We start from the raw sequence: 18,261 nt of genomic DNA, 5'->3' as shown, positions 1-18,261 counted from the left end.
GGCTGAAGGAGTTTAAAAAGCTCTACATGTGGGTAAGCTATTCTAGATGAATGAGATTTTTATAGTTAATACTTGTAGATATTCAGTAGATTTTAATAAGAATTTTAGGACAAAAATTTGATTGGGAACTCCATGGTTGGTAGTTATGAAGGTCTGTGTCTACACAGCTTTGTTTCCTACTTTGGGCATGCTTTAAGTGGCTTGGATCACCCTGGAAGGAAAGCCAGTCTTTGCCACACTCATAAAACCTTCCAACCACACTCTCCCACGAGAACTCCTAAGGGATGTTTTAACCACAGAAAAGTTCCACATTAAATTTTACATTTAAGATGGAAAACATTTATCAGTATTCAAAAAAAAAAAGAAAAGTACCAGATCTTGCTACCCTGCCTTAAGGGAAAAACTGTTCCTAATGAGAAAGACCCATGAGGACTGAAAGCAGTATTAAATATATTGTGTATTAACTGGGCATTTCTTTCTTCTGAAAGAAATGATGGCTCGGACTTCTGTAAACCATGCTGCTTTCAAAGATGACTTAATAGAGTTCTTAGCTATCACTGCTAAGAACTCATAGCAGATTTCTGAAAAATCTGAAAAGGCACTCACTGCAACGCATTGGACTCTCAGTTGAAAGGCCAAGACAACAAGGGAACCTAAAGTGAGGTCAGGAAGAGCCGAAACTAGATTCAAATCTTCACTGAAAACACAGCACCGAACTTAACTGAATATAAAAGGTTCAGTTAAGCTGGTAGAGTTTATCTCATTTTGAGCAAAACTGCAAGCTCAAGCCATATCTATTTAAATACAAAGAATATGGTTCTAATGATTCTTCTTAAAACTCAGATTCTTTGAGTCAGTCTCTCTGTCTCCGTCTCTGTCTCTGTCTCTCTCTCTCTCTCTCGTGTGTGTGTGTGTGTGTGTGTGTGTGTGTGTGTGTGTGTGAACCCAGGACCTCATGTATACATCGTAACCCAGTGTTCTACAACCGAGCTGTGATTCCATCTTTTTAGCCTAGTACTTTAGGAAGAAAGCTTTTCAATCACACTTCAATTAGAAGTTGATATAGAAAATAATAAAGTACAGCAATGTGTGGGAGGATTCAGACTGGGAGTTTGAGGAGTGAGGTTTCTTGACATTCTGCAGGGAGCTTACTTAATTTTCATTGTTCATGACACTTAACAATGACAGTGTAACATTTAATTCAACCACATGACATCTAATGTCATCTGAGCTTTAAAATTCTCTTTCTTCCCACACATTCATATAAAATGTTTACTAATAACAAGGGCCCCAAAATACAGACAACTAAGTTTCAGTGGTACATAATAGTAACTAAAGGGAGGAAGGTATGTCAGCACAGTCTATATGCAAGACTTTGAGAAATGCCAACATTTCTACTTTTCCTGCTACCATGGAAATTCCACTGTATCAAACTGTTGCTTTTTTTCTTTGTGAAACATAACATTTTATTAGTTTTTTGAGTGTTTCACACATGTACAGTATATTTAGAACACAACTACCACCTTTTGTCCCCCTGATCCACTTCCCTTCGTTGCCTTTTTTCAAGAAAGATGATGATGCAAGGAAATTTCAGTTTCTTCTTTCTCCAGTAGCTGTGCGCTCTCTTTCCAGCACTAATTAATAATGAACTGCATAAACTGCCCTGGTGATGAGGGCCTCTAATCCCAGCTACTTGGGAGGCTGAGGCAGGAAGATGCTAAAATAGCCTGCCTGTACTGCAGAGTGGGCAACTTAGTGAGGTCCAGCTTCTAAATAAGGAAGCAGAAAGATTGCAAACAAAGGTATAATTCAGAACAGGCTTAAGATGACATGTAAATTTCTTATCCTACCATCCCAGCAAAAACTCTGCTCCTGTGATACAGGGCGCTTGGCATTACTTCATTGATGAATGAAACATGAAAGAGTAAGAGGGGACTTAGTTCTAGTACCTCCTGAGATCATTACTGACTGAAGTCAAAACGAAGCCAACAGATGCCTTACTTTTAAACTACTAAACAGTCTCAAGGTCAAGCATTTATTAAATGTGTTCCTTTTCTATAAGTCAACAGAGTATGTAGAACAAATATAGTATTTGCCAAATTGATATCATCACTGCTTGCCAGTTCCACAGACTGAATAGTTTGAATGCAACTGATACAATTACTAACACTGTCAGTTGCATTCACACACACACACACACACACACACACACACACACACTTTCAGGGGCTACAAACTTTTGTACTATTTACCAAGTGATTAATATATGAAATGAAAGTCACAGCCATAAGAGTTACCACAAGAACTGCTGTGAGAGCTTACAAACATGTTAGACTCTAATATTGTGATGAGCTTTCTCTTAAGCTCAAAACTAAAGCTTATATTTACCTAAAATTGAGTTCTTGTGCCAAGCCTGATTTAATAAAGAGTTGTTATTCATAAACGTGAATATATTGTTCATACCAAAATACAGATTTATTGAAGGAAATGGGATAATATTTGCATTATATTTTTGTTCATTATACTTCTTTATTTTATTTTGAGATCTCTTCACTCTAAAACTTTCTTTCCACTTTCCTTAAAAACCATGGCTTCTTTTTTTTCACTAATTGTTATTGTGTGCATATATGTATATGCATTATATTTTATAAGTCCCCACAGTTCCATTTGTTCCTTATTTATTGAAATTGTATTCAGTCTGCATAATATTATTGCCTGCAGTCACATTCTTACAGCCTGAATCCAGGGTTCTATTCGTTAACATTCTTCCAATGTGATTCATAGAGGTTTTGTAAACTCTGTTTGACTTTAAAATAAAACTAAGGTTAAAAAAAAAAGATTTGTATAAAAATATATGACTCAAGCAATAATGATGAAAGGAGCTGGGCTTTAGGGATTACATGCCAAAGCAAACCAGGCTCCTTGTGAGATAGACTATGCAGAGTTCATATGAAGGGGACAGCAAACAATCGGTGTAAAACAGCTTCGACTCTATTTACTTTAAAAACACCCATGAGTTTAAATTACTGTAGTCCTACTTTCAAACTGTCAAAAGCAGTAATAAATAAGTGAGAGAATAGAATATGATGGGGGTCAAATGGGTTTCTTCAGAATAGATATGGCTGTGGCAAAAGATGGTCTCCATTTAACTTCTTAGTAAGGAAACTTTGCCACATAATGTCCAAATTCCTGGGGCCTTCTGCCTTGGTGTCTTTGTAATGTATAATGCATCTGCCTTACACAACGGGGTAATAGAGATGGATTAAATTGGTGGTCTATCTATGTTTCGTAATAAACTAGATTATTAGGACATGCTGCGGCTTAGTGGTAAAGCGCATGCGTAGGTGTACAAATCCTTCCATTCAGCTCTTAGCATATAAATAGATACATTACATCAAGCAGTGGAAAAAAGAAAGAAAAATTGAAACTTGAACAGAAATGATAAAATTCAAGATCTGATAGTCCAAAGCCTTTTAGAATTAAGAACATCTACTTTTTTTTTAAAGAGAGAAAATGGAAGGAACTGGGAAATGTTATTCAATGTGAGACAACCTAGGTCCAGAAAGTTCATAATTTCCTCATATGAAGATCCTAGCCCCAAACTTTGAGATTGTGTAATTGTTTCACTTGGAGTGTCTGTAGAAGTCAGGAAGACAGACAAGGTTCATAAGAGAGGAGATGGGATGAGGCCTCAGTGGAAAGTGGGATGGGACAGGGGATGGCAGGGGGAATGGGGAAGATGAGAGGGTAGGAAGCAGATTACCCGTAATTAAGAATACATGAAAAAGTCTTAGGGAAATCCATTAAGTTGTAAAAATACAACTTTAAAAAAAAGCATTTACATGCAGGTATTCTCATGGTGGACAATGCTGTTTCCAGAAGGCTTGGGTTACTAAGTGAAAATCTCATCGCCAGGCTAGAAATCGGTCCTTCTTCAAGAGAGTGGTCAGGGAGGCCGCATAGGCACACAAAACAATGCAGAGTATGGCCACTGTTCTTGGCTGCACATCATAACTGGATGTTAAGACCCTATTGCTGGACACTGCACACTTTGGTTTCTGGGCACAGAGAGCCATGGTGGAACTCACCAGAAAATGTCTTCCCTGCTGACTAGCTTACAGGGGTGTGAGAGGTGCTAGGGCGGCTGCTGGGGAGGACAAGCATTAGTGGCTTTATCCACTGCTAAACACCACAAGCTACAATATGCTCGCTACAGTATGTCTATGGGTACAATAGTTATGGGAGTGACTAATATTTTTCTCCTTCCTTCCTTCTTTTTCTTTTTATTAATTACAGTTTATTCACTTTGTATCCCCCCTGTAGCTCCCTCCCTCTACCCCTCCCAATCCTATCCTCCTTCCCCCTTCTTCACGAATGCCCCTCCCCAAGTCCACTGATCCTTCCTTCTAATCCTAGTCTATCAGGTCTCATCAGGAGTGGCTGCATTGTCTTCTTCCTCTGTGGTCTGGTAAGGCTGCCCCCCCCTCAGGGGGAGGTGACCAAAGAGCAGGCCAATCAGTTCCTGTCAGAGACAGAACCTGCCTTCCTTCCTTTTTTGTTTTTTCATAGATTCACGGCCTGCCTCAGAGGATGGGTTTAGTTCCTAATACTCTAAACTTGGTTAAAAGCCCATGGCTATCGAGGTCATGGGCTCTGAAAGGGTGAGTGGAACATGACCTTTTACTGTTATTTTTTGATAAATAGTCATGCGGTCAAAAAGTCTTTTAACTTCATCAGGCAACAATTAATGCAGCAACTCACCATCAGTCAATGAGTTGAGAAGAAAGTGACAGCTAAATGCTTAGCCTTATGTGGGACTCCTACATTACCACCCTCTTGACCAAGGCCCAGGGAACATTCCAGAAGATGGGGTAGAAAGCTTGTGAGCTGGAGGACAGGGGGTGCTGTGAAGTCATCCGCATTTGCCATGGCCATCATAGCCATGGACTCACCACCGCTGTGGTCATACCAGATCAAGCCAGTGAACACTACAGCACAGACTGAGAAGGGGCTCACGGGACCTTGTCCTTAGCTAAGGAGGTCCTGGGGCAGGAAGGCTCGCTTTTCTTTCTTAAAGTCTTCAAAACTGTGTGTGTGTGTGTGTGTGTGTGTGTGTATGTGTGTGTGTGTGTGTGTGAACAGCAACAGAACAGAAGAGGGCATTGTATTCCCTAGGGCTGGAGTTGTGGGTATCTATAAGCTACCCAATGTGGGCGCTGGGACCTGAATTCTAGTCCTCTACAAGAGCAGGTAGTTCTTTCAACCTCTGAGCCATCTTTTTGTACTAGAGAAACATTCTTCTCCAGAAGCACGGCTGCTGGTGGAGTTCCCAGGCTCAAGTGGATGGCTCCATACCTATGCACACACAGGAAGCACTAACCAGGCTCAGTGGGTTATAAAAGAAAAGGACATGAAGATAGGAGGGCTCATATAGGGTAGGATCTGTGAAAGTGGGGACTGAGGGATAAATATGATTGAGATACTCTGTGCATGAATAAAATTGCCAAAAAATAAAAAATAAATAAAACATAAGGAGAGCCAGTGATATGGCTCAGGAGGTAAAGGTTCTTGCTGCCAAAAAGAGTTTAAACTGAAGCGTTCTCATGGGTGTTCCTAGAAAACATGCATTATGAAATAAAAATCTCAGCGCCAAGCATTAAATACCACCTTCAAGATAGTGGTCAGAGAGGTGCAGAGGCACGGGGAACAGTATGGCCACTGCTGAGTTCAAACTCGGACCCACAAGGTGGAGGACATAACACTTTCGGCAAGCTGACTTCTGATTTCTACACCTGTAATGTGGTAAACGCTTATCTGTATACACACACATACACACATGAAATAAACAATCAAATCCATACATTTAAAAAAATCTGTATTTTTATAATCTTTCTTAAGAACTGACCTGCCTCATTTTTAGCGGAATAGCACCCTGAATACAAAAGCAAAGCTAATGCCCTTGCCTGTTTTTCTCTTGTAACAAAACAAGACAATGCAAGGATACTAACTAGGGCTTGTGTTCGCAAACTTTTCTTTGCAAAAGTGATAAAAAACAAACACACAAACAAACAAAAAAACAAAACAAAACAAAAAAACCCAACCCTCTAAATTCCGTAAGGCAAACACGCTAAACACCATTAATAACCCAGCCTTATCCCCTAGTTAAACAAAATAAAACAACCCTGGAGACTTAAAGTGCTAAAGAATTTGCGCAATGTCAAGCATGGGGGTAATGAGCTTTTTACACCATCATTTTGAAAGTAAGAGCCATAAACATAAACGTATCTCCTTTGTTAGAAAGCAAAAAAGCTGAGTAGCTATATCTCTGCAGAATGTGAGTCCAGCCTTTGCTAAGAGTCCTTTAGGGACGACATACTCAGTGGTGCGGGCAGGTCACTTATTAGACCTTAACAATAATGTGACACCTGCCTGTCACCGAGCCCCTTGGGAACACCCACATCATCTTCTTACTTTTTATGAGGGGCAGGGCTCACTCTCAGGACAGTGGGCATTGGATTGTTCCTTTATCTACATGAAGGGAAACTCAAGGTTTCACAGACAGTCACAACTGTCCTTCTGTTTCCGAGCCTTGTGGTTCTGACGTCAATGCTGTGGTTTCCGACACCACTCTCACCATGCCCAGCAATGGTCAGGGACTCTAAGAGCACAGCTAAAATGCATTAGAGACACTCCTCACAGAGCCCGTGGGGCCCCCAGAGGAACTGAGCATAGTAGGCTTGGGTTCAGAAAGGTGTGACGAGCCTGGTGTAAAGGCATTGCTTAACCGGCGTAAGACACTGTATGGGTTAACACAAGCTAAGATGGCACTTAGGGGCTTTTTACTTATGGCACACAGCAGCAGAGCTAGCAGAGCTAGCAGAGCTAGCACAAGGGCTCAAAGAATGGACTTTAAACCCAGACCATCTGTCCAAATGCTTCCTGTTCCTACTGCCAGGATATATCTTTGAAAACTGTCATCTAAAAATTCTAGAACTATTACTTTTAGACTTCTCCCATAAGGCTGCTGTGAGGATACATGTGAATTACATAGCAGGAGTACACACAGAGATATGAGATGAAGAAAGCTAGGGTGTGTGTATGTATGCAGTTGCCAGAGGTCAACCTTGGGTACTTTTCCTCGGTAGCTGTCCACCCTGTTATTTGAGACAGGGCTTCTCACTGGAGCCTGGGCCTTGCTGATTAAGCTAGGCTGCTACCAGGAATCCCCCTGTCTCTGCCTCTTCACCTCTGGGATTACAGACACGTGTCACCATGCCAGGCTTTTTACTTAGTTGGTGGGCATCAAACTCATGCCTTCGTGCTTACCTAGCAAGCACTTTACTGTCTGGGTCATCTCAAGGGTGCACTCTAGTGACAACTGAAGGGTACTTGGCAAAGTACTTTTGCCAACACTACTGCTATAGTACCCATCTGGCATTAACTTAAGTCACTTCCACAGCATCTCACAGTTAGACTGAAGTTTTGGTGTTTTTTTTGTTTTTTTTTTTTCTCCTTTGTTTTGTTTTGGTTTTGACAAGGTTCTATGTAGCCCTGGCTATTCTTGAACTCAGAGATCCTCCTGCCTCTGCCTCCAGAGTGCTGAGATTAAAGACGTGTGCCACCACCGCCTGGCCCTAACATCTGAGATCCATACACCAAGATTCAGCAACTGTGCTCTGCTCTGCTAGGCTAGGTGCAGTCACAGTGTCTAAACTGGGGTTGCTGGCCACAGTATCTAGAGAAGGGCCTATCAGTAGTTCAACCAAGAGAAAGACATACTCCTTGAGTTTTCTTTTCCTTTCTAGCATCCCCACAACTGGAAATAAAATAATCTCAAATTGTCTGGGGTGCTATACTTTGTTACTTCAAGAATGTGGGTATAAAACTCCCACTCAGGAGACAGACATTTTGAGACAGAACTTTTACCAGGTCTGGGCGGGGCTGGCACTGGAGGTTTCTGCAGGGTAAGTGCTCTTAACCTTCTACTTGTACATTAGAAGGCTGTGTGGTGTTTTATGGACTAGGTCAACAAGGTCAGCAAGAGCAAGTGAAGACAGGAAGAAAGATGGAATCATACCATATGAATGGATGGAAATGAAACATGAATTGATACCCACCTTCACTGCATATGTGCTTTATCTGGCTTCCTGGCTTCCACATAGCATACAACAATTACTCTATAACAGTTAAACTCAGATAATGCTTCCCACAGCATTCCTTTTTCCCTCTAGAGATCTGAAGTACTATGAATTCTCATCGGTTGACCTCCTAAGCAAACCATGAGCACCAAAAGGTAGTAGAACTACTGAGCAAATATGTGCACTCTTCAAGGGCAGGGTAATGTCACTCGACTTCACAACCCAGGTCAAAGTACAAAGAGCTGAGCAACCATATGCAAGCCATCACAGAAGGCTGTGCTCTCCAGAGGCTAGCCTGGCAGTGGCATCACAGATGAGAACAACAGAGGCAGAAGGCTGTCTCTGAGGAAAGGACCAGGTGTGCCAGTAAACCTTCTGAGGGGCTCACCCTTGTCATTAGCTCAGTACTTTCAAACGCTGTTGCAGGTGACTGGCTGCAAACACACAGACAGGACATGTGATCTCCCTCTGTGATCTCAAAAGCCATCTGTCCTGGCAGAGAGGACTGATGAGGTGTCAAGAGACTAACTCTACAGATGGCCACTGGTTGGCTACATAACAAAAAGGACATGGGATTCTAATTGGAAGGGGCAGAGAGGGGAGGGGTGGGATTCAGGCCTGCCTTTCCCTGCACTGAGGCTGAGGTGAGTCTAACCAGTGGACATAACTGGCTCATCATTTCCTGCACCATCTTTTCACAAACTCCCACCTTTGTTTGCAAACTTCCTGCTGCCTGGATAATGGGATCCATGTGTTAGTTTTTGTGCTTCATGTGAAAACTTGGGGGAGCATTATAAAGGGGAAAATATCTTCATTGTAGGAACAAGGTGTTAAAACACTTTTCACTTCTACTCACTTTTTGGCCGCACAAAAATGACAGCCCTATATATTTTCTGTAACTCTAACTGAAGGCTTTTGACGAGGTATGTGAGGTTAGGAAATAAAAGCTGTGTCCCATCTCTCATTTTAAGTGGTGTTTATCTTTCAAGGATCCTGGCATTTATAGTCTCAAATGGCAGACCCGTATATAAGGACCCTCATGATGCTCCTGAAGAATTTTTATCTTTGCCTTTCTTGAGGTGGCAAGAGAAGCCCAACACGAGGTTCAGTGAGGCCTCAGGCTGCAGGAAGGGGAGGCTGGGGGAGTGCCCTCAGCCAGAGGCCTCAGCACAGGCCGGTGGCAGAGGGCAGCAGACACATCTCCATCAGGAATGCTGAGCATCCCTCACAGGGCAGAATCTGTCACCAACAGAGGTGACAGAGCAAGGTCAAGAGTCGCTTAGCAGACTCCATTCTCCTGAGTCTTCCGGGAACTCCAGATCTGTCTTAGGCTAAGTCATAAAAAGAGACTTATCTACCACAAAGAAATCAGCTGGTTAATTTTTTTTTCTGTGTATGTATGTGCACCATGTGAGCGCACAGTGCCCAGGTCTCAGATCCCATGGAGTTGGAGTTATAGACAGCTATACGCAACCATGTTGGTACTAGGAATTGAACCTAGGACCTCTGGAAGAGCAGTCCATGCTCTTAACCATCTCTGCAGCCCCTACAGGGTTAAAATTTTTACCATGAAAGAATTCAGTACAGAATTACTCTAAAGTTTAATTTTTCTGTTTTGTTTAAACACAGCTGTGTTTACACAAATTTGATTCTTAACAGTATTTAAGACATCTCTTTGGGAAAATGGGGAGAAACAAGCCTAGAAGAGGGAAGCTAGTACCCATGGCAGGGCACAGCTTCTCAATACTACGCCAATGGCCTTAGTATGGAAAGGATTGCTTTTATAAACCATTTCCTAGTGTTTCTAAAAGTTTTGAGCTTTCCGACAACCCAGGGGTCATGGTTACTATGCTATTATAAGAACGTTGCACTGTTTAATGATATAGCTTCGTCATATCAACCAAAAGAAAGCCTGGAGGAAAGGCCTCTCTTTCCTCAACCATAAAAGCCAGAGAGACATGGTGTCCCAAGCTAAGTAAGAAATGCAGGAGTCTAGCGCCTGTGGAAGCAAAGGCCCCTGTAAGGCGCTGGCAGCTCAACTGGCTGTGGCCCTGGGCAAATCCAGAATTCCCAGTTCCATCCAAGGGCATCACACCTACGCAGGATGTCACATGCAGTAGCTCCTGACTACAGACGGAAAGTTAGGACATAAATGTCCTCAGTCGCAAGTTTTTGATCATGGAGTTAGAATCCTTTAGTCAATAACATCGGGCTCAGAGCACACTCACTTCTGGGCTGGGCAGTTTACTGGGAGTCAGCTGCAGGCTCTAGGGCATGTGGGAAGATGAAGAGAGGCAAAGCCTGCAAGCCAAAAGCAGTGGACCCGGTTTCTCTGGCACCTGCAGCTCCTGGATTATGTTTTAGGGAACCAGTACTTTTATTTTGTTTTGTTTTGTCAAGCCTCCCATTCAAGCATTCTGGGCAATAATGAGCCTCAGCAACCGACTCTGTGAGAGGAGCCATCATTTACTCTGGATACTTACCAAAGGTGTGTCTTTTCCTCCTACGATACTGAGACCAAGCCCTGAGCGCCCCTTGGATATTTCTATGATCATTTCCTGGCCAGGGACAATGGGACATGTTGCAGGGTCCACCGAGAGAGGAGCCTGGAAGTTACCTGGAAAGTGATAAAACAAAACGATTGGCGAGTGAGAGATGCAGTTCATCTTGCATGCACTGGAGCATGGGTTTGTGTGCTTATCACTCCACTCCCTTCCCATGAGGCGCTGTGAAGGGTGAGTCACTGCTCTCCACACCCACAGGACGAAACACGGCACTGCCATGGCACTTTCTAAGGCGAAAACATTTATTCCTTGAATCTGTCAACTTATCAATTTCAGGTATACTTAATAAAAAAAAAAACAAAACAAAAAACTCAAAACATACCATGAAAAATCAGCATGGAAAAATTTAAGATGACTGAATATTTAGGTATACAAATTGTAACACTGCCTTGAGTGTAAAGGCTATTAGGGCAGAAGACCTGAGTTCAGAAGACTGTTCACCTCTTAAGGCCCTAGAGGTGCAAAACCAAAACAAAAGGAAGAATAAAAGAAAAATGTGCTTAAATACTTCCAAAAAAGTATAAAACATCAATTAATTACTTAAATTTATCCCATAATATCACAGGCTTAGCATCCCTAATCCAAGTATCTGAAAATTTTTGAGCATTGGCATGATATCACAGATGGAAAATTTAACACGTTACTTCATGTGGGAGGAGAAAGTCAAAACACAGACACACTTAATAGCCTTTACGCTGTGCAGAGAATGTATATATAAAACATAATGGACTCTGTATTCAGATTTAGATCCTATTCCCAATTTATCTCATTATACAAAAATAAATGTTCTAAAATCTGAACGATTTCTGGTCCCAAGTACTTTGTCAAAGGTTATCCAACCCTTACATACACAGGTAAATACACACATACCCAGGTGTATGTATGCATACATTTGTATTATAATAAAAAGAGGAAAAATGACTTCTGAGGCCATAAGTAAAACTTACTCTCACTCATCATCAGAATTCAAGCTACAACATGAATTCCATTCTTGCCTCTTTCTCTTTGCCTCTCTTTCTTTTTGAGACTAGATTTGAGACTAGAGCAGGCTGGTCCTGAATTCACTTTGTAGCCAAGGATGACCTTAAATTCCTGATCCTCCTACCTCCATTTCTCAAATGCTTGGATTATAGGTGCCACTGTGCCTGGTTCTTTACTGAAAAATAAATCTTCAGATGGCTTATATCAATATACATAGTGTTAAAAACTGTCTTCATTATGATTATTATGATTTTGGAGACCTTATTCATGACTTAACCTTACTCTCTGAGAGACTGACAGGCAATCTGAGGCTTTTGTTTCATCAGATGCCTCTATGGAGGGCCTTTTCTGTTCTGTATTTATATTCGGTAATATTAGGCAACGTAGGTGGTGGAGAAATCAGAAAACAGGGAAGGAAGTGGGGTGTTCATACTCAAAGGTAAGGAAGCAGAGGGGAACTGTACAGCTAGATGTCCTGCCTCCTGGTTTCATTCTTTTCTCAGAGCATCATGACATTTTCCTTTTCCAAAGGTTCACCAGGCAGTTTTGGTTAGATGGAGTCATACCAGAGCCTGTGATGTCTTCATTAGCTGACTGACACACTGGAGCTGGTGCTGATGGGGTCTCTTGTGAGCTGAAGGAGACTTGTGTTGAGTATGTTTGCTGTTTCATCTGGCAGATGGCCTAAAAAATGAAGGAAAATCACTTGAATGGCCAGCGGAGAGTTAATAAGAGCATTGTAAAAATGCTGTACTATTGTTATCAAAATAATGACGAGGGGCCGGAGAGATGGCTCAGCATTTAAGAGCACTGGCTGCTCTCCCAGAGGACCCAGGTTCAATCTCAGCATCCACATGGTGGCTCGTAAAGACTGTAACTCCTGTTCCAGGGGATCTGACACCCTCACACAGACATACATGCAACTGAAACACCAATGTACATAAAATAAAATAAATAATTTAAAAAAGAGGTCATGCAAACGAACTCAACTGTCTTTAAAAAAAAAAAAAACAAAAAACAACGATAAGCTCCAAAAATGTGTTTTGAGAGAGCAGGCAAGGGAACGCTAGATTAGTTTTTGTCTGCCTCCTATTTAAGTTTGCTCTAAGATACTTTGATGGAGCTTGGTCAAAAAAGAGAAGCAAGATATGAGTGTAAGAGACCAAAGAACTAAGAATTAGGTTTTTGGGTTACTGGATTAAAGTTTAAAGCACAAGCCTGAAGAAAGGTCAGGCACTGGAGACTGTGGCCAGCTGTGGGGAGGAACTCGCCTTACTGCATTCCTCTACACACACTAGAGATACCGTTGCCAGGAAACCTGCCCACATTGCCCCTCTCCCCCAGCAACAGCCAAACAAAGGAAGCTAGACTGTGAATGGTTTTGGCACCTTCCCACAGCCAATCATTTTTAAAGTGCAACATCCCCTTTGTGTTTCAACCAACAGATTCGTGCCAGGGTAGAATTCCCCTGCTCGGGATGCGCTGGGAGGGACTGGCACTGGGACCTATAAATCACCTTCAGTTCTGAGCTTGGGGCTCTCAGGTGGATACCAGTGCCTTGGTGTCACTGAGAGTCCCGGCTCAAGCTGTGAATAAAGATCCTTGTGTGTTTTACAATGGACTCCACTCCTGGTGGTCTTTTGAGGGTTTCATGAATCAGGCACAACAAGTGAAATATTAATTCATAGTTTTGTACTCTTGCTGACAAAACTCCCAGTGAATATTAGCATTAACTAAGAAATGGAGGAATCCTCAATGAATGCCTTCTCAAGAGTCATGTAAAAAGTAGAGGGGGTGACCCAATTTGCCTGCTAGATTCCAGTAAGTGCCAGGCTTCTCTGAACTCCTGAAATATCTGCTGCAAGGCACCATACATTAGGCATGAACTAAAACAATTCTAACCACCTTGTATGTGTTACGCTTTCTAGTTTTCAAAATACTATATTACTCATATTGATACCTCAATCACAAGAACAGCTCTCATCATTAGACAGTATTATCACACAGCTACTCAGAGGAAGAGGTCTAGCTTTCAAAGAAAAGTGAATGTCAAAATGTAAGGAACACTGAAGTTATTTATTTATGTATTTATCCAACTACATATTCTTCCACTTCAAGTTTTTATTCACAGCGCTATGTAAGATTGGGTGGCCTTACAAAAGGGTGTCTTTACAGGGTGTCTTTCACCTGGTGAGGCTACCAGGACCGAAGGGTGACAAGAGGACACTTCTGTGTACCCAAGCGTGATCACTGACACAACTGTGCATTCACACCAGGTTTTAAGACACCCTTAAGGGGGCTGGAGAGATGGCTCGGAGGTTAAGAGCGCTGGCTGCTCTTCCAAAGGTCCTGAGTTCCAATTCCCAGCACCCACATGGTGGCTCACAACCATCTATAGTGAGATCTGGTGCCCTCTTCTGGTTGTATAGGTGAACATGCAGACAGAACACTATACATAACAAATAAATAAATCTTAAAAATAAAAGGACACCCTTAAACTTCTGCCAGTGAGAACAGATGTGACATCATAAGCATCTCTTTTGCTTGTGGAGGTCAGTTCATATGCCACACTACCGCAACAGAGCAAATCCCAAACATAAATTACGCACGCTGTCAGGTGACCCCAGTGCCTTCTGCTGCTCTGCCACCATGTTGTGACCAACCACCTGGGACAGGTCTTCCTGAAAGGTAAGAGGTACAATCAGTTAGCAATTATGTCTCAATCGTACCTTCTGCCTCTGCCAGAGGTCTATCTTAAAAATGACACCAAACAGCACACACACATTCTCCATCTCCCACCCGCATGCGCGAGCTCAGGCAAGTCCTAGCAGATATTATTTGGTTTTTGTTTCTTTGTTCATTTATTCCTCTATTATACTAGTTTTCCTAGATTTGTACTTCTACTGAGTATTGAATACACCTCCAGGGTTCAATTCCTGATATTGGAATCACCCTCCTCCCACCCTCTAAGATACTCATCTAGAGGCTAAAAGCACACCTGATAAAGGTAAGCTAGTCCTCAACTCCAGGAAAGAAGCTAATGATCAAGATGTGGGGAATGACACACAGACACAGGAGGTGTGTCAGCTGAAATGCTGGCCAGAGTGTGTATATGTTTCCACCCACTTCCTCCTCTTTATGTAGGTGGATTTAAGACTATGCAGGGACCACAGAGAGATAGAAAAGACGTTGATCTGAATGACAGAGGTGTGTCTGCTCTGGTGCTCCTGGGTGGTGTGTCCTGCTGGAGAGCAGGAAGTGAGAACAGGATGGCTTGTGTCAGAGAGTGTTAGGAGTCTGCAATCCTAGCTCCTGACTCAAGCAAATCTGAGTCTGTATTTGACTCTTACAGCCTTAATTCTCTGCATGATTTTTAAGTGTGTGTGTGCTGGGTCTCAAACCTGGGACAAACAGCTAACTGAGGTCCCCATTAACATATCAAAGCTGATGATGGTTACCAGGTTCCCCCAGCATCCCTTAGTCTCTACCTGTTTATTACAGGGCCCTCCTGGCTGGCATACCAACAACCCTCCCCCACAATTTCTCCAGCCCACAGACTGGGCTTGACTGCCCTTCCCCCAGCTGCAATTCAGTACATAACCCAGCCATTTTGCTCACTCCATCCCTTTTTACCTCTTGCTTTCTTGGCTGCTGTTGCTGGTTCCCCCTTTTTTTCTTCCCTCTCCCCTTTCCTCACATGGCCCAGGCTGAGTCTGCTGGTCAAGTCCACTATGGACTTCCCCAAGTGTCTCTGCCTGTTTTCTCCTTTATACCTATAATAAAAACTCCAACTCCTTAGAAGTAGTAATGTTTTCCTTTCTTTTCTTTCCTTCCTTCCTTCCTTCCTTCCTTCCTTCCTTCCTTCCTTCCTTCCTTCCTTCCTTTTCCTCCCTCCCTCCCTCCCTCCCTTAATGGCGGTGGCACGGGAGGCGGTGTAAATCTCACTATGGGGATGTAATAAACCAGCCTGCCTCTACCTTGGGCATCAAAGACCCATGACCAAGGCAACTTATAGAACAAAGAGTTTATTGGGGCTTGTTTACTGTATCAGAGTCCATGACTGCCATGATATGTAGCATGGCAGCAGTCAGGAAGGCATGGTACTAGAACAGTAGCTGAGACCCAAAATTTGATCCACAGGCAGGAGATGGAGAGAGAGGGAGGAAGGAAAGAGAGGGAGAACACTAACTGAAAATGGTATGGGCTTTTGAAACTCAGACCCTACTCCTCATAACACACCTCTTCTAGTGAGGACACAGCTCCTAATTTTTCAACCAAATGGGACCCAAACATTGAAACATATGAGCCTATGGACACCATTCTCATTCAAATCTCCACAGTACTTGTACTGAAACTAGGAAATTAAAGCACAATAATGGACACAATAATGGCCTATGGGGAGATACTGGGGCCAAACAAGAACAGAAACCTTCAGATTCTAATGATTCAAGTGAGGACAAGTCAGCTCTATTCTGGTAGAGGCTTGGCTCCAGGAGTGATGTGCACACCATGTTGAGGAAGTGGGTCTGGCCAAGGGGAGTTAGGAGATGAGCACAGCTCAGAGACCTCTGGCAATGTGCTCTGCTGGTTCTGACTATTCCTCAGCTGAGTGATGTTCTGATCTTGCAGTGATTCCGACCTTGCAGTGATTCCTTCCTTGCAGTCATTTTGTCCTTCCAGACATATTTGATCATACCAGTACAGGTGCCATGAACAACACCTGTAGCCTTTAAGCAAACTTCTGCTCTTGGTTAAGTAAGGTCACTAATTACCCCAACAGCACCTGAACTTTTCCTTAAAAAATTTGTTGTTTATTCATCGAGAGAAACTACTCCTTAGCCTACATATTCATGTTTCATAGTTCAGGAACACAGCTCAGTGACAAATGTCTATGGAGCTCACTTTACATTCTAAAATTAGTTTGCACTCTGAAAGACACCAGCCTTCCCCACTGCTTCAGAATCTTTCATGGAATCATAATTTCTGTAGAACGTCTGTTCTTCTGTCTTGGTCCAGGTAAACTTAAGGGAAGGGACAGCTCCCAGGGTAACTGTGATGGCTTCAACAACACAAGACAAGATGCTCAGCCAGAAGTCTGCATGTGACGCATCACCAAAAGACCAGGGGCCATGGGCCTAAATGTGTTCCACACCAACTATCCCTTTAACACTTATACACCAAGAATCTCTGGAGGTGGAGTCTGGATGCTGTAGGAGGTCAAACTCTCAGTCTCTCACGTAACTGGGAGTACCAGAGTGTGAAGATCCTTCCTTCTGTGTGTGTATGTGATATGCGTGTTCATGAATGTGATGTGTGCATGCTGTCAGAAGTCAATCTCGGGTTTGTCTGAGACAGGATCTTTTTGCCACTGCATATGCCAGGCTAGCTGGCCTTAGACTCTCTGGGTATTTCCCTTCTCTACTTTCCATAAGATCTGAACTCAGGTCCTCAAGCTTGCAAAGCAAACACTTTACTCACTGTTTTACATCCACAGCCCTAATAATTACTTTTTAAAAGTTGTACTGAAATCCTGCCTGTGATAATTATCTCTATGCCTCAGTTTATTAGCTATAAGGTAGGTTAATAATAGAATTGATTTCATGTAAAACACGGGTTAAAATTAGGACCAATCTAAACGTTATCACTCTTTCACACAGTACGGATTAGAAGGATGCTTTTTAGAGTCATAGTGAACACTGCAAACATTAGCTGCCACCACTCTTAGCAGTTCTGAAAGCTCCTGGGTAGAGTGGGCCATGGGAATTGTAGTGACTGATGCCCAGGACATACAGGTCTTCAGTATAATCGGTTTACAACTTCAAGATTGTGTGGATTTGCAGTTTTGTTTGAAAGATACCACAGCTGGCTGTGAGAGAGATGTGTACCCCCTTTAAGCCCCCACCCCACCTCACCCCTCGCTACCTGTGGCAGGCAGGAGAGCTGGCCCTGAAGTTATGAGAGTGGGCCATCACTTCTCCTGGGCAGCACAACAGTGCCTGCACTGCTGTTGGCTTACACGGGTGAGCCGACCCGAGAGCAAGACAGCTGGCACTGCCCCTTGCCAGCTTCGTCATTGGGTGAGCTAGCTGGGGCAGTGCTGCAGAGCTCCCCCTGGTGGTGTGGGTGCAGGAGAGCTGGTGGGCTGACCAACCACCCAGGCCCAGATCCAGGGCTTTGAGTTGGCTCACCCCAACATCTACCCCATCAATGAACTGCTGGAGCTCATGAAGGGGCTGGATTTAAGACTGCAGGATCTCTACGACACAGAGCAACAACAGAATCTCCAAGAAGAGTCCCAGGGAGGATCCAGTAATGATAGTGTAGCAGAGGCCAGGGTCCTCAAACCAGAACAATGGCTGGTTGCAATGAACATTTGCAAGGGAAGATATGAGGACAAAAGGGTATACGGTGTGACATACTACAGCCTCCACAATGAGATTTTTTTTTCTTTTTTTGGGGGGTTTGCAAGGGTGGAGGGGTGGGTACAAAGGGACAGGGAGACAAGTGGGACTGGGGTGCATAACGTGAAATTTACAAAGGCTCAATAAAAAGTTAAAAAAAAGAAAGGAGGGAAGGAA

The 18,261-nt window shown here is 43.0% G+C and overlaps 1 protein-coding gene across 6 annotated transcripts in view; it reads right to left on the bottom strand.

The window, feature by feature from the left end:
* Window positions 1-18,261, bottom strand: part of Patj (PATJ crumbs cell polarity complex component) — a 302,937-nt gene that overhangs the window by 58,878 nt on the left and 225,798 nt on the right. For all 6 annotated transcript variants that reach the window (XM_060365928.1, XM_060365925.1, XM_060365929.1 and 3 more), the window contains 3 exons: window positions 14,293-14,364; window positions 12,250-12,367; window positions 10,622-10,755 (listed from right to left, as the gene is read on the bottom strand). In XM_060365928.1, coding sequence (XP_060221911.1) covers window positions 10,622-10,755; window positions 12,250-12,367; window positions 14,293-14,364 — 324 coding nt within the window. The remainder of the gene's footprint in view (window positions 1-10,621; window positions 10,756-12,249; window positions 12,368-14,292; window positions 14,365-18,261) is intronic.

The sequence above is a fragment of the Meriones unguiculatus genome, chromosome 12 (genome assembly GCF_030254825.1).
Source record: "Meriones unguiculatus strain TT.TT164.6M chromosome 12, Bangor_MerUng_6.1, whole genome shotgun sequence".
NCBI classification, from domain to species: domain Eukaryota; kingdom Metazoa; phylum Chordata; class Mammalia; order Rodentia; family Muridae; genus Meriones; species Meriones unguiculatus.
The sequence above is the reverse complement of the archived record's forward strand: the minus strand, read 5'-3'. Positions and strand labels throughout refer to the sequence as shown.